We start from the raw sequence: 20,255 nt of genomic DNA, 5'->3' as shown, positions 1-20,255 counted from the left end.
CTAATTGTTGGTAGTTTCCACCAAATGTGTATAGTTCCTCACAGTTTGTGGCCCTGTGCTCGAGGCCTGTTGATCAGAAAGCTGCTTCTGTCACGCGAGTTCTCACCACCATTTGATAAGAGCTTTATAATGGACGGCTGTCTTCTAACTTGCAAGCCAAAATCGTTTATCTAGTAATACTGCAGGAACCTTTCTGAAAGTAACTCGAGGAATTCAAAAAGAAGCATTCTGGTGACGATTGTAGGAGTAGTCTGTGATAAATACATAAGGACTAAATGTGCTAATGTTACTTCCGAAATTCATAGAGGTGAAGTTGGTTTTATGTTCGTACATTCGTTCATTTAGCAGTCTCTATATTGTTTACCATGTTACCTTGAATATTCGATCGGAATTGGCATCTTCTAAACAACATGAACACTATCTAATTCACTGTAAACAATGTTGTACTTTTGATAGTCATTGTCTGCTAATATGATTTCGCTATTTAAAATGAACAAATATTACTTTTCTGAAATTATATTATTAAGAAGAATTTCTGAATATCCAAATATAAAACCAACTTTACCGCTATCTGAAATACCTCATTCTATCATGAAATACCTCATTCAAACCTTCAGTTTGCAATAGAAATATTGAGCCTAGAAATGAAGCCGTGTAGGTAAAAGCTTTTCAGGGCAAAAGCAATAGGCCGATAACGTGCTGTTATGAATGAGACCGCTTTCTACAAGAGCTACAAGGTCCTATTGGCCTCATGTGATTGCTGTAATGGCATCTATGGTGCATTTGTCAAGCCTGGTCACCTTTATTTATATAGTGCTTTACTCAAGCAAATCTTACCAAAGCAGCCTAACAGAGGTAATACTAAGTTTCATCAATGTGCAGCAAGTTCAGTACATGCAGTTCCAAGCATTTTATTCCATTATATATCTAATGCTGCTGTTTTATTGAACTTGTTTTTTTTACCTAGCAGACATGGTTAGAAGTTGTTAGTGATATTTCATTCTTATCCATACATGTCATAATGAACATAAAGCATGTCTGATTTCATGCAAATGATATAGTGATGTATTTTGTTGTTGCGTTACCATCATTACATAAGGCCAGTTGTAACTGACCTGTTATGGCCTTTATCTGACGTTGACAGTGTGCAGCATTGACTCTCTTTTGAGATCTGTCTGTCTCAGAGGCTGTCTCAGAGCCAGTATAAATAATACACTAAGACAGCAAACTAGCTGCTGTGTCTTTGTCAGCATTGTAATGGAGGTAAAGGACAGCAAGTCCAAAGATACTGGGAATCAGCACAGATGTTCATTGACAAAATGCCAGTCTAACCATACGGCTGTTTTCTTTCTGCAGGTTAACGGAAGCAACGTTTCAGAAAAGCAAGGCTACAGAGAGGGTAAGTGGTTCTCATTTTTGTGTTGGGGTACATTACAATGGACTGTTTGTTAATCGAGACATCAAAATATAATGGGGAAAGGTAGGTATTCATATTCCAGATAATTGGTGCTCGTAAGAACGGGATTTAATGCGAGTCATCAGAGAGTGCACAAACATTCGGCCATCAGCTTAGTTTGAGAGGTTTTATGAAGTCTGGCCTGCTGAGAACCTCAACGTGTAAAACAAAACCCTATTCTGATTTGATCGATTTAGTGGTCTATGATAATAATAGGGTAGTCTGTGTCTCTTCTACAACAATACCGTCTGATTTTTGCATGTTTTGCTGCTATCATTTAGATAATTGGTGTCAGTCTATGTTAGCTTTCAATAACACATCATTCATCCATGTGGAGGTCTAATGTCATTTACAAATTTCTACCTTAGTTTTTGTGGGTTTATAGTGTGCTGTTAGAGAGCTGCATGCATGAGGAAAAATAGCATGAAATGAACTCTCTGTTCCTTAGTCTTTAGTGCTCAGAATTGAAGACAAACTGTTTCCTTGGTTACTTGGTGTGCGCACACACACACACTGGTGTGTTGATGCTGCTATGGTGGGCCGTTCTTTGCAGTTGGATTTTTGTCCTGCATGGCAACACCTCTATTATCTGCAACTGCAGGCTGGCTCTAAGATGCTCCAAGATACACTGAGCTCATATTTGAGTGTGTATTTCCATAAATACTGAGAGTTTTCATTCGACTGGAGGGTCAAGATTGCAACTGGAGTCGTGAGTTTGTGAGCGCTTAGCAGAACGTCAAGGGGCTTGTATCTCCTTTACAGGGGGAAGGGATGTGTGTCAGAGTGCAGGCTCTTTAAAGGAGCCATCAATCATATGGCTTTACCTTTAAGAGACTCACGAGGGGACTAAAATACTTGTACTGAGCCACCAAAAGACTTCAGTTTCGTTTTGTGCTTAACATACTAATGCTTTGAGGCAGAAAGCTCTTTAGCTGTGACTTCTGTCAGATTTGGCTGTATGAAGTTCATGTCTGACAGTTGCTGCAGCATGGCAGCTGTTAAACCGTGACAACGCTCTCTGTGAGGGAGTAACCACATGGAGGTCAGCAGCACCTGTCAGGAACATTCCTGTTTGTACTCCTGCTAATGTGGCTAATGAATGCCATTAAATCCCCAGATAATTCTACATTTAAACCTTTCCAATATATGGAAATATTGTCGCTAATCTCTTAATTTTTGAATATAGTCTAGAATAGGCATGGGCAATATGACAGAAATTTCATATCATGATATAGGTCATCTCATATCCTGATAACAATAATTAATAAGACGTGAAGGACTATTTATATATTTTTTATATATTTTAAACTCTGAAATGTATATATGTGATCATATTTCTCTTTAGTTACTTCAGGAGAAATGTTTGATTTAAAATGTAGAAATATAAAGTTTATATGAATAAGATGTAAAACACTTTTCAAAAACAAATGATTACAGGTCCAACCTACAAATATAAAATATTGCTTAATAAAATAAATCTGTATTTTCAAGATTGCAACATTTTCATGTGCCATCATTCACATTTGGGTTGGGCGATGTTGACACATGGTCTTTGCTTTACCCATAACCAAACCATAAATAAATAAATTTACACACCAATTACCACCTGTCAATCACCTTTTTTGCCACGGGACTCTGTCATGAATAGGCACAGTGATCTGTGTCGTAATAATAGCTTTTTCCACAGCTGGTGGAGGAGACGAGAGTTTGTTTGGCGTTCACTGTAACTTGTATTGTGATTGATAATAACTTCCTTATTATTATTATTAAGAGTAAATGACAATTAAAGATGCTAGGGCTCGACCGCTTTGGTCGCATATGCGCCCAACATTTTATCTTTGCAACCTTAAAATATATTTTAAAGTATTTGGGCAAGTGCATACATTTTCACTGTTTTCCCTGCAAAATCCTCACTGCGTGCGCGGATTTAGGACACATTTATGCAGAATGCATCTTTGCACCTAAAAACGCCAAACGCAGCACTCAGGAACAGATAAACAGTTGTTATGTGAACTTCAACTTGGTAAAGTAAAAAAAAAAACAGCAATGCTTACACAGCCTTTGTGCTCTTCTTATTGGCCCACTGCTGTAGAACTGAACGCGAATTATTGGTTAATATCAGTTGTCCATCACTCAGTCAACGCCCTCTGCCTTCACATGTCAGGAGCTACAACAGCAAAAATGTGATGCGCTGAAGAGGAGAAAATGAAAATAACACTGAAAGATTTTGTTTTAGAAAACACCTAAAGTTACTAATAATGGCACATCTTATTAGTGATCACATGCTGAATGTTAATCCACCATTTACACTTTTCCAAGAGTGGATAATAGACCTCCAGTGGCTTCAAGTCCGCTCTGAAAATGACTAAAGCCATTCACTGTAAAGTCTGTGGGACGGGTTTGCAGGTAACAGTGTTTGCCACTGAATCTACACATTAAGAGTGAGAGGTACTGTATAATCCTTCATTTAATCTTCACGATGCTGTCAGCCGTGCAAGCGGCAACTATATGTATATTTAAACACAGCTCATGAAAAGACCGTTATTGACATTAAGATGACATGCAAATAATAAGTTAAATATCAATATAAATGTGGGGTGAGGCAATGGATTGCGATGCTGGCTCAGCAGTGTGAAGTTTGTCGGCGATGGACGATGGCATCGTCCCTAATTCACATTTCTGTCTGAACTCCCATAATACCATGTCATTTTGCACTCATATTGATTATGATAGTCTTGCCATAACCAATGTATTTTTACGACGCCACAATATAAACTATAGAGCATAAAATGAAACAAGAATTTTTGTCTTTGTGATGTTACACAGTCCACAGTATGCCTTTTGTAATAAGTGCTGCTTACACAGTAGCTCTTAAAATTTGGTCTTTCAATATTTTTTAACTTCTGTTATTGTGCTGCACATTACAATTTTCCAAATCAGAGACTAACTTGATTTTTATCATGACTTTGAGTAGAAATTTATTATGTGAAAGGGCTGCCAGTGGTCAGAGGCGGATTTGGCTGTGAGGGAAGTTTTCTCCAGATTGGCTGTGAAATGGGTGATTTCTGCAGGGGGCTAAATGATTCTCACTGGAATAGTCCAAAACGGTTCAGAAAGAAAACAGAAAATGACCACAAAGCACTTTGACCTTCCATATGGTAGAATGTTTAATGAGGCCATGTCATAAAACGACAAACGATGCTTGATCTTTTAAAGTAAAGCTAACTTAATTCTCCCCTGTTTGCAAAAATGTCTTTTCACTGAGACTAAGCTTGAGACATAATTGTGATTAAAAGGATAGTTTTCCCAAAATTACTTTGGTTTGGGGCCACTCATGTTGTTCCATCTGGCTTGTGTTGATATTTGAATCATAGATGAAGATGAAGATTTGTTATTTGTCTTCAAATATTGTCCATGCAACAAAAAAACTTTAACACAAACAATCCTTTTAAAAATGTGTTTTTTGTGAGCTGAGTGGTTTAATCCAATCTTCTGATCTCATATTCTTGATTTTGGCTTAGAGAAATATTCTTAAACCTTTCTCTAATATCTAATTAATCTTATTTTGCCAAATTTTATAATATGCATAATATCACCTATAATGTTCGGATGCAAACTATTTTCCCATAAATGGTTACTAGAGAGTTAAAGCCTTTATTTAAACTTAATATTAATTTTAATAATTTAATTTAAAATATAATTCAAACACGGGTGTTTCCCTCCCTGTTTGCAAATAAACAGCTGCACAAAAAATAACAGCTGCACAAAATATTCGATAAATAAAATACAGTACAGATTTTGAGCTGTATTTTGAGCTTGTAAAACTTTTAGGATGTGCTTGTAGTGTTTAGGCCAGCAGAATTATGCAGGGTTAATGCTCTAACTGATGATTTTTATACCTGATTGATTTCTCTAAGCTGCTTTGGATCTTGGCAAAGATGCTTTCTGTATTTTTTAAGCTGCTGCGGGATCTAATGCTCTGCACATCACAGAAATCAAATATGTACTCAGTGCAGTGTAGTGAACCAGGACTTTTTTGATTAACAACTCCATTAGAATAATGTAGGTGTTTTTTTACACTTTGGCTACTCTGGTTCCAAGAGAACTTTACACATTTTATTTTATGTTGTGAAGTAACCCTCTGTTTTGGACGGTGAGTGAGCTGCGCGTGTAGGTCAGTGGTTTTATGACCCTTGGCATTCTGAACGGCTGGCATGGGGTGCTGCTCTGAGCGAGATGTTGTAGTAATACAAGTTATATTTGTAGCTGTACAGAGAGAAGCAGGATGGTTGTGGTGTCCCATTCTAAATGACTGATGGATGGTTTAACATCCTCTCTCATAAGTCACGAGTGTATGTGTGTGTTGTATTTTCAACTGCTAGCTTGTTCCAGATGCTTCAGTATTAGTCCATTTGTCCACAGTGCTGTCTGTGCCAGTGTTCGAGATTGTGTTTGTTGTTAGATGAACTGTGCTGACCATATGCTCTGCCCCCGCACCTTTCACCCTAAAGACCTATAGGGCAGTGTGCCTTACATAGACAGTCCATGAATAAGCCTCACAGTCAGTCTGCAGTCATTAAAACATGGCATGGCCTGTGGTCTGTGATCGGAACATTCTTCATATACTCCCAGGGTCAGAAGCCACATCACAGCTGCATGGCATGTAGGTAAATTATTGATGTCCTGTGTTGGGATGCAGCAAACTAAAAGTTGCAATGCTCCTAGCTGTTGTTTTGTACCTTTACCTTGGAACAAAAAATTGTGTAGCTTTCCTGGTGTTTTTGTAGCTTTTGTTTTTTTACACAATGCAACATTAGGTGCTTAATGTGCTAACTGTTGTTATAGGCATTAAACCTATCTGCAGAAAATAAGGACACCTGACGGAAACCTAAGTCTTTGTTGAAATCGTTTTTTTAAAATTGCAGTTCTGAAAGGCTTTTTTTATGCACTGAAAATTTCCCACTTTGCCAAAATTTTGTCTTTCGCTAAGCAAATAAAATCTTGTTCATTTGTTGTGTGTAGGGCTGGGCGATTTGCAAAAAAAATATCTAGGTTTTTTATAAAGTTTAAACGATTCACAATTTCGATTTCGATTTTTTTTATTGTGTTGCTAGTCTTCTCAAAACATTACAACAGCATGACTGAAGTAACATTCTTTTTAAAATTAACTTGAAAAACCGTCTGGTTAAGGAACATTGTATTTTTAATGGCCATGTCATACAAAAATCGGTCAAGGTGTAAATAAGTGTAATCTTCAAAAATTGTGTAAATATTGCAGTTGCAGGAATACAGAGGTATTTCTTGCAAGTTTTGCTGAGCCTAGGAAAGATTGGCTGTCAGCTCGGCTTTGACTTTGTCTTCTGATTGAATGACAGGTTGTAAAGCTGCTGCCTTTTTCTTTAAAAGATACAGTGGAAGAAAAGGACTGAACATGGAAACTGTAAAGCCTAATTGAACCCAATGTGTGAAGTTTTGGACGTATAGCAGGAGCAAATACAAGCACCAGATGTGTGTCTAATATAAATGAAAATATTTTATCGATTTTTCTTTTTTCCCCTTTTAAATACCGATCATCTGATGCACTTTGCTCCACTCTCGGTATTATGCTGTGTGGTTTTAAACTAGGTCTGCTAAATGACGTCATGGGGGCGGGTACTTTCATTTTCACTGCTACAGGCCCTCACCTCTGCTCAAGTTCAAACCAAAAGATCGGCGCGGTTTTTACATGGCAGGCTTTTACGTCCTTCATACATGTTGAGATCGAGTTTATCGAATTGATAAGGGAATGTCTTGACAATCCACACAGATGTGACTCAGACTAATGCAACAAGTCCTACATGACTTCAATGTCCATCAATGTCACATTTCAGGCCTTTTCTTTCACCATTCCAGCATGGAGTGTTGGACTTAGCGAAGGGTCAACTGACAATCATATAAAAAACATTTACTATAAGAGCTTGCAAATTATAAGACTTCTAAATCATTACACAAGACAAATTATATCAGTGGTTTCAAATTTGTAGGACACAATTTTAAGTTGTTTGAGTGACACAGCAGTTTGCTTTTAACAAAAACAAACAAATATTTTGACATGGATATTATTAACACAGTTCTTGCTGCAGATGACAAAATTAAGTGGCAATGTTCTCATACTTCACATGTCTTATGGCCTTGTTCAGAATTGTTTTTCCTGATAGTGAACTTGTGTGCTTCTTCAGTTAAATTCAGCTAAGTACGAGTACTATAATACTGATATTTTGTTACAGTTGTGTCAATTGCAGGCACGCAGCCAGCCTGACGAATCGGGTGGCTCTTTTTTCTCAAAAAGTAGACCTTTTTGCAGTTATTTGCCTCATTTAATTATGAAGTTTTAATCATGCTTTTTTTTTTTTTTTTTTTTTTTTTGCTGGATTAACTTGTCGGATGGTCATCACAACCACACTTTTTGATGTACCAAAAACATTTGCATAAGATTTAGAATAAAGAAATAATGCAACCTTATATAAAAAATTCAATATAGTTTTAAAAATGCAAATTTATTAGATCATACATCATTAGAAAAAAGAAGAATCAGTTTAAGTTTTTAAATTAAACAAAAGTGTAGCCTATTATCATTTACTTGGCAAATAAACTGGCCAGCACCTTTCTTGAGCAGAATTTGGGCCACTGAATTTGGCACCAAAATTGCCAATTTCGGTGTCCCAAATTCTGTAAGAACAGTCAACACAGGATTCCTCTTGGTCAAAGCCATTTTCGATGTGTTTATTTCACAATTCATGATGGCATAGCAGTCAAAATAGGACAAATGAGCTCATGTATGTGACAAATTCTGGACCTTTGTCTTTCGAACCACCCAAAGCCCCCTGGCTACGGGCCTGGATTGGATTTACTTTGGCCATAGATCTGACATGTGATGCATTGTTGTTGGTTGTGTTAATTTTTGTATTTTATCTGTCAGCATTGTGTTTATTTTACAGCGTATTCCAGCATGAATACACATTGGGATAAAGTAACATGGTTTGATCTGAGCTAATAAATATGGGCATTTTATCTTCTGTCATCAAACCTTTGTGTTTGAGCCTCTGACTTTGCTCAATGAAAATGCTTCTCAGATGACAGACTTGTGGTTTACATTTTATTCGAATCATCCTGGAAGTGCCATCTTGCTCTCCGACTGTAGTTTATGTGTTTTCTGTGTGCATGCAGTTTGTGACATGAAGTTTGCATGCTGTCTATCCTGTCAGAAGCCGTCTCTCTTTTTCCTTCCATTTTATGTTTACCTCTGTGTATGTATGTATGTATGTATGTATGTGTGTCTGATGTGTTTGTCCTGTATTGTTTGGTGTGTTTCTGTAGCATTTGACAAAGGCACTGGATGGATAGTATCGAAGCTGAAGCCCTGTACCTGACCACAGCGCAGCACGGGCAACCTCAATGCGAGCTTTCTCTTCCTGCTGTGGAAGTACCTGCCCTTGGCGGGTAAGCACACATTCACTTTGTTTTTTATTACCTCAGGGGTGCGAGGATGCCCTCCATCTACAGGTTTTCCCTATTTCAAACAGCTTCTCTTTGAAGCAGGAACAAGAAGAAACATATAGCTTTCTTTTATAGAAAAGAAATATGCATGTATGCCATGAGCAGCCCACCAGATGTCACTGCGTGGCAGGCAATGATGTCATGGCTGTTTGAATGTATAATTAGGGAAGCAATAGAATGATTACACTTATTAATTACGGAACTATCTGTGTTAGAATATTTTTGTGTACAATTTGAACTTTTGTTTCTGAATGTATTACAGCTTTATAGTTTATGCATTTATTTTTTCCAGTAGCGAAAAGCGTTGTAATGCTTTATTTTTAATGTACTTTATTATAGGTTTTTTGATGTTATGTTGAACAAGACCAATTAATAGACCTTTGCTTGCCTGCGGCTTGTTTTGTTTGTCACCATTGACTGAAGGCTTATAACACAACCCTTGTCGCATGACCCCGAGCAGCTTGTTGCTCCCTCCCTTCCGTCACCCCTCCATGCTGGAATGGTGCACGATCCGTGGCCCGTTGCCGGAACCTGATTGTGTCCTGGGGGCGCTTCAGCTCAGGGATTACCAGAGAGCTGCCTGTCCCCATTCATTCCTGCCGTTCACTCACGCTTATCAGCATCGATCTGACACTTTATTTATCTGACACTGCACTCAGTTCTGCTTTGCTAAGAGAAAAACTCACAAAAAAGTCCCCCTCCATCAGCACTTTCTTTTGTGGGATCAGGGGTGCAGCTTTTAGTGGCCAGTCGGGTCCATCCTAATCCTCAGGCCCAACCCAGTGACCAGTGCTAGGGCCTGTGTTTGTCATCCAGCTTCGTCGTTGTCTCTCTTTGCTCCATGTGGATTTGCGTTTTGTGGGGCCTCCTCAGCCTCCATGAGGTGCACACTTCCCCGTTCTCTCCCAGCTGTTCCCATGTCACTTATCACGACTTGTGAACTTTGAGAGACATTGTACTTAACGGATAGTTGCTGTTGAAGTGTGAGCCGGTCTGCTGTTTTTGTGTATTGTCACCGTTCATTTGAGACTTGCTAATTGCTGAAGGCCTGAAGAAAATGGCTTCCTTTAAGCTGGATTTTCTTCCAGAGATGATGGTGGACCATTGCAGTTTGAGTTCCAACCCAGTGTGAGTACAGAGCTTTGAACAAGTAGATTTACCTTATTCTACCTTAAATGAGCGCTATATCAAGGGGGGATTTTTTAAAAGTTGATTTTAATAATGAGTGTGGTCAGTGAAACATGATTATACTGGTTTATTTACCTATTCTCAGCAGAGCAGACCGTCATTGTAAACGGCATTTTGTGAGAATGCTAGTTTGATTCAGGTTTTTGTGAGCTGATTGTCAATGGCCATTAGAGGCATTCAGTGATGATAGCCAGTTCATGTTTACAATGTGTTTCTGTAGTGAACAGTGTTGTTTTTCATTATTAAACTCTCTTGACATTAATGTTTCATTTGACAGCTCAGTCTGAAATATCTCTCTAAAGGCACAATAATTTGGTGCTCTTACTATGACACAGTAGATACTTTCTTCTATATAAGTCTGGAGTCCATTAGATGTGTTAAGACTAGGATGGTTAAAATGGTTGGTAAAAAGTCGTAAATGCTTTTGGTCTCAGAAATATTTCCAGAATAATCAGTGGTTTAGTGTCACACATCATAATCAGGTTAAGTTTTTTTTTTTTTCCTCTGTAAAGAACTTCTTGAGTCAGCACATGAAATGTAAGAGTAGATTCTTTGGTGTTGCAGGGTGCTTCAATAGCATGTTTCAGCCTTTCGTCTTGTTAAAGCTGTTAGGGTTGTTTATAGTTCTCTCTCCGTTAGGTTTTACAGCTTCAAAGGGATCAATTTAACCAAGAACGTGGCTAGAAACTGCTGACTAATCCTTGCTAAATTGCCTTCTCTTTTCTTTCTGTTATTTGTTCTGTAAAAAATGCAAAGCTGTTGTTAGTCTTCATATAAAACTCTGCTTTACATAGTATTGATATTAATGGGTGGCAAAGGTGAAGAGAACACTACCATAGTGATTTGTTATTTATTTCATTCCTGATTGTTCTTTAATTTAGATTAAGTATTTGAGGAATCGTTAGAATGAATCTTCTGCGTTGTGGTGCAGTCAAAGTGTTTCTTCCAAACAGTCAGCAAATGGTCTGATCTATAGGAAAAAGAATTTCCAAAACGGTTTTGTCCCAGTAATTCATTCCTCTGCACATGATTGGATGATCTTTTGTAGAATCTGCGTAATCTGCTTGTCTGAACAAGTTCTGGTTGCTGGAAAATCGACAAAGTAGAAGGTTTTATTAGCTCTGCTGTCCTCAGATCAATAAATGCCATTAATCTGGCTTTTAGCTGCTGGCTAATGCTGCTCTTTGTCAGTAGCACAATGCTGTGTTTATCTTAAAGTGGTCTGTCACTCCACTGATCAGCAGCTGTTAAAGAGAGTGAAGAAGCAGTGCTTCAGGCATGTAGTGACATCACTTCCCCTTATGCTGCACTCTGTCAAACAGGATTGTAAAAGTGTTCTTTCAGTTCACTCTTCACAGACTTAGAGTGGTCTGATGTTTTCTCTACATTTTTGTGGTATAGGAAATTGAGTGATCCTGATGTCTAATATCATGTTGCTGTGAACATTTCATCTGTGCTTGGGTTTAATGTTTAATTTTTTTTATAATTAGGCCTTCCTGTGAAAACCCAGAGGTCTTTCACTTTTGCCTGCATGCATTTTTTGTGACCAGTGCTTAAATTGTGAGATCCAGTCAACAATCATGCATAATTCTTTAATAAAGTAATTTTTAACTTTCATTCATGTCACAATACAGAAGAAAATGTAATACTGCAAAATATTGTGTATATAGTGTATATATAGTAAATGTATATAGTTATTTTCTTACCTCAGAGAATTGTGTATTGCCTGGGAATTTTCAATATGGGCTTCATGTAGTTTACCTAGGAATTTATGTAAGTTTTGAGTTTTGCGGAGTGGCTGAATTTCTTAACGCAAATTTATTAATGTTTTAGATTAGTTTTCTGCTGTTTTGCACTGCTGATCACTGACATGAGGCAACATCAAGTCTTATTCTATACATCAGTTGTTTTTTTTAGACAGTGGGTCTTATTCGCTAACAGTTATGTGGATTATTTTTGTTTTCTTAACCAAAGGAGTACAGATCTCTGTATGAAATGCAGCACATTTGAAAAGAGAAATTTGTTATTAACCTGGTTTTAATATTATTAAATTTTGATTCACTTTAAATGAACAACCGCATACACAAGCTTAGTCATTTACATAGAATATGCCCCAACCTGCTCAAGTATACGTTTCCATAATTTGCTTGTACACTAATTTGTGCTTATTCATTCTAGATGAATGACACAGTGTCTACATTTGCTCTTCAGCATTTAAACTATTTAAATGTGGGCTAGTGCTCAATTAATTTTTTTATAGTTGTGATGTTGGTCTCCAGATTTATTGATACAGACATTTGCAGTTTTAAGCAATCAAAAATACCCAAGTGTTTACAGAAAATAATTTTCTGATAGCACAAAGTTAAAAACCTTCATAAAAACAACTGTATATTTAGCGTGTCATTTTACTGTCTGAGAAAGCTGAACAGTCAGAGTTGGTCTAATTAAGCTGACTCTGTTGCACAGTTAGCAAATTATGCTAGTTGCTAAACACTTAGATTTGTTTTTTCTCTTTCTATCTCTCTGTAGAAGCAAGAAGATGAATGGGTCTCTGGACCACCCAGACCAGCCCGACATTGATTCTATAAAGATGTTTGTGGGTCAGATCCCTCGGACGTGGTCAGAGGATCAGCTGCGTGAGCTGTTTGAGCCCTATGGTGCAGTTTATGAAATCAATGTTCTTCGTGACAGGAGTCAGAACCCCCCACAGAGTAAAGGTACTTTACAGATGGCTTTCAACTTAATACAGTTTGTTCCAAATCCCAGTGAGCACATTGCATATGCATACACAATTGTGCAGTTATAAAACTATGCTTAAAAAAAGTTGTCTTGGGATGCAGGATACTTCAGTTGCCTCCTTTTTGGAACAGTCCCCATAGTGGGAATGTGCCAATGATTTCTCGTAGAGATGCTCACTGGTGTTTGGAAACTGTGTTCTAGAGAGTGGTCTCTGTGGAAATGTTGTCATCTTGGACGTGATTCATAGACCATTTATTGCATTTGCAGGTTGTTGTTTTGTCACATATTACACCCGTAAGTCTGCATTAGAAGCACAAAATGCCCTTCACAACATGAAGATTCTTCCAGGGGTGAGAAAATGTTTTTATTTTATTATATCAATAATCCATTAATTCTCCTGTGTGTCGTCAAATGACCTGGCATTCTACCAATTTATTGCTTTTAAAAATACATCATATATAAGCACATATTGAGATAATTTCATAATAGCATTTTCAGTACACCCAAAGGAGCTGTGGAAGATGTTCAGATTTCTCATGAGGGCTGGGAAATGTCAGCATTAAGTCACATAATTTTATTTTTTTCTTCAGATGCATCATCCCATACAAATGAAACCTGCAGACAGTGAGAAAAACAATGGTGAGTCACTTGAATAAGCCACACATTCTTCATTCGTATGTGCTGCTGTTCTGAAATATAAGCTCTGTAAATTTAACAAGATGTATCATAATTTCCATAGGTGACATTTAACTTGATTTAGGGAGAGGGGCAAAATATCTGCACACAAATTTGATGTTTCTTTTAACCCAAGTCATAAATTGTACATACATTTTAACAAGAAAATAATGAAACAGCATTCTACCTTGTGCATAGTTCACACAACAGGATTTTTAGCTTGATTTAAGCCCAATTTGCTAATGAGCTTGTCTATAGGTCAAATCACCAGATGATTGACACCTCTCTGCAACCTTTGTGTGAACAACTCGAAGCGTCATTTGGCTTGCTGACAGACAACAAATATGCAAGCTTGCCAAATATCCGGAAAATCTAATGTGTCAGAAGACTAGTCAGCTGACTGGACGTCATGTGTTGTCTGGTGCAGCAATGGTCTGCAGTCAATGGGATAACTGAAGTTATGGGTTGCCAGTTGTTCTCATATGCTCAACAGTAATGTCTGTGATTGGCTAAAATTATTTGATTCATGTTACCACAGAGTGACACAGACGCAGCAGTGTTTGAAAGCCACATCAGGGCTTGGAAATAGGGACTGCCTACTGGCCCTTCACAAAAATGAAAGCATGCTAAAATATTAACGAGTGCTGTTTAGTCGTTACCATCTGATAAATTTTCCATATTTAAAATAGGCCTATTGTTTTGTTTATTTCTTCACTGACACACCGAAAGAAAGATCAACATTGATCTGCTTCATGATCTCACTGCAGTCCCAGTGTTGTGATGAGAAATGCACCCCTGTGAATAAATGCTCGCACCTCTTTCTTAGACTTTTATTTGCATTCTCAGTCTACATTTAAAGGGCCATGAAACCCCCTCGTTTCAGCAGGGTGTTTTCACACCTCTACTTTGGAAAAAGTCAGAAAAGTGGGCGTGTCCAGCTCTGTTTAGGGGGGAGTGTCGGAGGAAGAAAAGTGGGATGGTGTGGGAGTGTCTATTTGGGCACGTGAGTTTCAGAGTCAAAATACACACACACACACACACACACAGTAGAAAGTGATGGTGTTCAACCTACATGGACATCTGTAGTCGAATTATTTGCCAAATTATTAAATGGTGGCAGTTTGGCTCTTTCATTCAGGGAATTCATTTAGTCATGTCCCTCGCGACAAACGAGATATTTGATTCGAGGAACTGCTCTAAGCGTGTATTTTTCATGCAATGTTTGATACCGCACGGCGAATGAGAGAAAAAAAACCCTCAGCATTTCCCGGAAACTTAGATGCACATGGCAGGTTGCGTCAGAAAGCCGCGTGTGTTATTCCGGTCACTAAATGCGGTGAAAACCCTACACTGGTTAACTTAGTTAACCCTACAATGGTTAACTTAGTTCGATACGAACAAACTGAATAAACAAAGAGCACTAGTCGCTCACTTACCAAATCTGTAGAGACAGGACAATCACCAGCAACTAGAGCCGCGTCTTTATTAAGAGAAGACTACAAGCAAATCCGGATCTCAGCGTTTGCAGATGAGAACAGCTCTCAGGTAAACAATGTTCCTCCTTAGACACGTAAGTTATTGTTGTCGAGCGTCGCGTACACGGTTAATCCACACGTGAGACTGAGCTCTCATAGAGAGAAAATGAAAACGAAACTTAACTGCAGCAAACTATAAAAGCAACACTTCACGCTTGTTTTGCCAATACAACGTGGTGTGAGTGTCGTCTAAACACTCTGACAGTAATGAATATTAATGAAGTTGCAGAATAGAGCGCGCTAATTGGTTTAAACCAAGCCTTACTCATGCATTAATGCATCACACTGTAAGACGTAATAAGACACACTCTGGCACAGACGTCCAGTCTGCACGCTGGAATACAGGCTATTATGTCATGACCGTAACGCAGCTTCAAAAATTCGTTTCAAACCGGAAGTACGACTTTGCTTGAAATAACGCAAAAACAACCAATTTACACTTTTTAGGGAAATATAGGTGTCCTAATAGTGTTTTTAGCAGTGTGGGACACATATACGACTGCCAACAGCTCAAAAAATGTGTTTTGGTGTTTTGTGACCCTTTAAAAAAAATCAAAGCCCGTAGTTGATTAAAACCCAGGTTAATATGATTATTATTTTGATAGATCAAGCAAGAACAAGAAGTGAAATGCTTTCTAAAACTAGGTTTACAAATAAATAAAAAATAAAAATATAGACCAGTATAGACTAATGTATCGAGCCTGATGGGTTGCAGCTGGAAGGGCATCCTTAGCATAAAACGTGCTGGATAAGTTGGTGGTTAATTTCGCTTTGGCAACCCCATATTAATAAAGGGACTAAGCCAAAAAGAAAATGAATGAATATAGTAAATAAATCTATTTATTTATTTAAATGTATATCTTCTGTAGGGTAAGGTTTCCATTCATAGAACTTGCCTTAGTCACTGTCATTAGTAGTCAGAACTCTATTATAAATAAAAAAAGAAAGAAAAGAAATTTAAGTTGATGTCTGGTGCACATTTCAGAGGGGTTGCAATTTACAGCAGGGGTGCATTTCTTGGCACAACACTACTCCTTTTAGTTCTCTCTAAAATATAAGCCTATAATGCATAATTCTTGCCAAAGATTTTTTAATAGATTCATTTAATACATGGATTTTTACAAAACTTTACAACTGTAATGAGGCTCTGTATAAGAAAAGCTTACCTCTCTGTTTTATGTCTAGGGATGTCAATTAAAGTGCACATTTTTGCAAATATAAGGGTGTAATGATACGCATATTCGTATTGAACCGTTCGGTAGGAGACTTTCGGTTCGGTACGCATTGCAAACTGAACGATTCAGATTAATGTCTAAAAAGATAAAAGAGATAAATACAAAATACAATGTTTTTAGTGCAGCAACACTCAACAAGGCATCCCAAATGACGTGACAGGCAACAGCCTTCCCCGCCCACCTCCAAACACTACTCTAGTCAGGCACACGCTGCACTAGCTCACAAAATGGCTAGTAATGTTAATAGCCGCGTTTTCACTATCGTGCCTAAAGCAAGTGAGCCAAGGCCAGTGTCGTTTCCACTGTCACTTCCGGGGCTTTCTTGGGGCCAGCGGCTGGCCTTTTTCGGCCCGCCGAATACCTTGGGCCAAGGAGGGCCAGCTGGGGATTCGGGGTGGAGTGAAAGGAGAGACGGGCAGTTTTCTGATCGCACATGAGTACATGCGCTAAACAAATAAATAAATAAATAAATCAGGGAAAGAAAACATCTGGCCTTATAGTCTGGGGTCTTTTTGCGTATGATCACCCTTATGTTTCTCTTTTAAATGTAAGGCTGCTGCATAAAATAATAAAGTAGTTTTAATTTATAGTGACGTTCTTTGCTGCGTCCTGCGGCCTTGTAGTCCATCTATGCAATGCCTGCATGTATATAGTCCTCAGTACAATGGTAGATGTAAGTAATGAAAAGCCTTTGCAACTCACAACTGATGCGGAGCCAGGCTAAAGTATAAATCCAGTTTAAAGTGCAGATATGCTTTTCTAAAAGGACATCAGGAATAGGAGTTTTCTGTTTGTCTGCCCGCTCTCATTCAAATTAAACAAGAGGTTCCGTCTGCTATAAGGAAAATTAATCCCGCATTGCAAGAAATCCAGTCAGTCCTGCAAGTTCTCATGGGAGAGCCATGGGAATGCAGACCTCTATTTCAGAGCTATAACCAACTGCTGCTGAGCACTGGCTAGATCTGTCTTTCTGATGGATAAAATTCAACGATTTAGGGGTATGCATCTGCCCTCCAAATGTCACCCATGATGATTTCCATAAACATTTAAAATGATACAAATGTTCCGTAAGCACCAAATCAGCATCTCTGAATGTTTTCTGAAAGGTCATGAAACTGAAGACTGGACTAACTCTTGTCTTCATCAGAACAAGTTAAAATTTGTTACAATAAAAAGCATTTATGTCTAATAGTATTTCACCTTATGACTGTTTTAGTTTGTTGTATAACATTAAATGAAGATGAGGGTCTTTTGCATGAAGAATTTGTCAAAGCAGGCAGTTTTTCATTACATGCTTTTGTTTTTTTTCAGCGGTAGAAGATAGAAAGCTGTTTGTTGGAATGATTTCAAAGAAGTGCAATGAGAACGACATCAGACTCATGTTTTCTCCATATGGTCAAATCGAGGAGTGCCGCATATTGAGAGGTCCAGACGGACTAAGCCGTGGTGAGAGCCATCTAAAACACACGTACAATGTCATTATCATCATTTAAAGTAAATTACATGCATGATGTGATACGGTGCACTCAAATATGTGCTGTTCATTTTTCGGCAGCGTATCGCATCATGTGTGTAATTTGACTTGTACCACATACAAGCATGAATCTAACATCTAGTCTTTCCCCCAGGGCAGCACACTAATAATCATGAAGTACATCTTCACTAGTCACTGTGTCTACTCTTAGTTATTTTGATATGGCTGTGTTTTGAGTAACTAATAATTGCAGATGTAATTCATCACAGACAAAATGAGAATCAGTTGGCTTCTGTAGGCCAAAATGAAAATGGCTTAATTCATCCCAAACTCAGCATGGCAGCTGATATAGGAGGTTACATAACCCTGACTGCATGCAACAAATTGAGTTGCTTTAATCATTCAGTTTAGATACTTTTCTGTATTGTTCTTGTTTCTAGCTCTCATTTATCTGCACTGTCATTTAAGTTAACTAAAGTGTAACCAAGGGAACGTAATGCACATTGAGGCCCACGCTATTTATTTTAAAATTGGCTTGAATGAACTCTGTCCATCACCATGGGAACTGCTTAAGTGATTGGCACAACCCATAGTGACTCGGCAGTCCTAAAACCCATTCACTTTTCAAAGAGCTTGGGCTTGTTTTGATAGGGTTGTTACTGCATGATCATCATGAGTGTTTCTAGTTTTTGATTTTTGTGGTTCACAGAAGTTGGTGTCTTTTTTTTTTTTTTTTTTTTTTGTGATCTACTTTCATTGCAACTCGTGTGTCTGCAGGCTGTGCCTTCGTCACATTCACAGCGAGACAGATGGCCCAGTCTGCCATCAAATCCATGCACCAGTCACAGACTATGGAGGTAAATGCACATGCATACCATTTCTCCATTTCATTTGTTTTTAACTCGGAGGATCTGCGGGGTCTTAAAGTCTTAATGTCTTAAATCTCAAAATCTAAATTTTAGGCCTTCAAAAGTCTTAAATCTTCTGAAATATTGTGTTGTAGGTCTTAAATCTTTTTTAAACGGGTCTTAATTTTTCTTTGTTCATGTATTATTACCCAATCTGGCCAAAACCCATACAATCACCAACAACCATCTCAATAAAATATAAACTTTTTATTTAAAAAAGGTAATTTTTAACTCTAATTATCATAATGGTTTAAGTATTTACCTTACAATAAACATTTGTTTAAAAGTGCTGCATGTGTTTACTGCTGAGGACACCGACCTGGATAGATTGTTGTGCATAGATTTAGTTTATTATATTTTTTTAAACTTATATTTTTTTAAACTTTAAACTTGCTTATTTTTATCTTATTTTAAAGAATTTATGTTGGGGGAAAAAGAGTGTGGATGCAAGTAGAGCTGGCTTGTTTTTACACAATATTTAAAATATTTTGATTAGAAATTTTTAAAATGTTAATTCTTCATTTATTATCATATTATTAAATGTATTAAATTGTAATATTTTTTGGTAGGGCCAATGAAAATCTATCCCATTTGGCCATTTGAAAAATTTCTTATCCTTTAGCCCTTTATAAGTCTAAAATTTCATTTATAATGGCCTTAATGTCTTTAAGTTTAAAATTTAACTTGGTGATACCTGCAGAAACCCTGCTAACTTCTATTTTGGACTGCATCAGTGTGCGTGCGTGCGTGCGTGTGTGTGTGCGTGTGCGCGTGTGTGTTCACCTAGGCTATTAGGAATACTGTCATGAATAATTTAAAATTAATTTTAAAACTAACATGTTTGTATTTACAGTTGTTGGGATGCTTCATATTTTGTAGTTTTTTTTTTGATAGAAAGTGCAGATTTTGTAAATGCAGATCTTGTATGATGAAATGCAGTCACAATTATTTCTAAAGTAAGAAAAGACTGATAGGTTTTGGAAGTATTATTTGATTACTGATGTGCATGATCTTCTTTTTCTTCCTTTTTACTGCTTTTTCTTTTTCCAAATTTGGTTTAGTGCATTTAATGTCTTGTTTGTGTCTTTCTCAGGGCTGTTCTTCTCCCATCGTGGTGAAGTTTGCAGACACACAGAAGGATAAAGAACAGAAACGCATCGCCCAGCAGCTGCAGCAACAGATGCAACAGCTCAATGCTGCCTCCATGTGGGGAAACCTTACAGGGCTGAACTCACTGGGCCCACAGTACCTTGCAGTGAGTACACAGAACAGATGCTGTTACATTTCTGTGCATGTAGAAACAGCGACACAAGTGTAAAAAAAAGACTGTAAAATCTGCAAAGTGCACTGCGTAAGCTATGTACAGCAAAGTCTGATTAAAACATTTTTCACATAGTCGAACAAGCACAAAGAATTTGGCTTTGATCCAAATAGGGGTGTCATAATCTCACTATTTACTAGTCTTTAACTTGAGTTTGTGCAGCTGTAGAAACTATACACGAATCATTA

At 37.7% G+C, this 20,255-nt stretch overlaps 1 protein-coding gene across 50 annotated transcripts in view; it reads left to right on the top strand.

The window, feature by feature from the left end:
* Positions 1-20,255, top strand: part of celf1 (cugbp, Elav-like family member 1) — a 35,011-nt gene that overhangs the window by 911 nt on the left and 13,845 nt on the right. For 12 of the 50 annotated variants that reach the window (NM_001328413.1, XM_068222387.1, XM_073907064.1 and 9 more), the window contains exons 2-9: positions 1,357-1,399; positions 8,813-8,935; positions 12,710-12,897; positions 13,187-13,269; positions 13,510-13,558; positions 17,676-17,807; positions 18,616-18,695; positions 19,840-20,001. In NM_001328413.1, coding sequence (NP_001315342.1) covers positions 8,832-8,935; positions 12,710-12,897; positions 13,187-13,269; positions 13,510-13,558; positions 17,676-17,807; positions 18,616-18,695; positions 19,840-20,001 — 798 coding nt within the window. In that variant the 5' untranslated portion in view covers positions 1,357-1,399; positions 8,813-8,831. Of the gene's footprint in view, positions 1-1,356; positions 1,400-8,812; positions 10,121-12,709; positions 12,898-13,186; positions 13,270-13,509; positions 13,559-17,675; positions 17,811-18,615; positions 18,696-19,839; positions 20,002-20,255 lie in introns of all 50 variants that reach the window. The other 38 variants (XM_068222385.1, XM_073907063.1, XM_068222382.1 and 35 more) reach the window with 5 other exon arrangements.

The sequence above is a fragment of the Danio rerio genome, chromosome 7, assembly GCF_049306965.1.
Source record: "Danio rerio strain Tuebingen ecotype United States chromosome 7, GRCz12tu, whole genome shotgun sequence".
Taxonomy (NCBI): Eukaryota; Metazoa; Chordata; class Actinopteri; order Cypriniformes; family Danionidae; genus Danio; species Danio rerio.
This window is presented reverse-complemented; position numbering and strand designations above follow the sequence as displayed.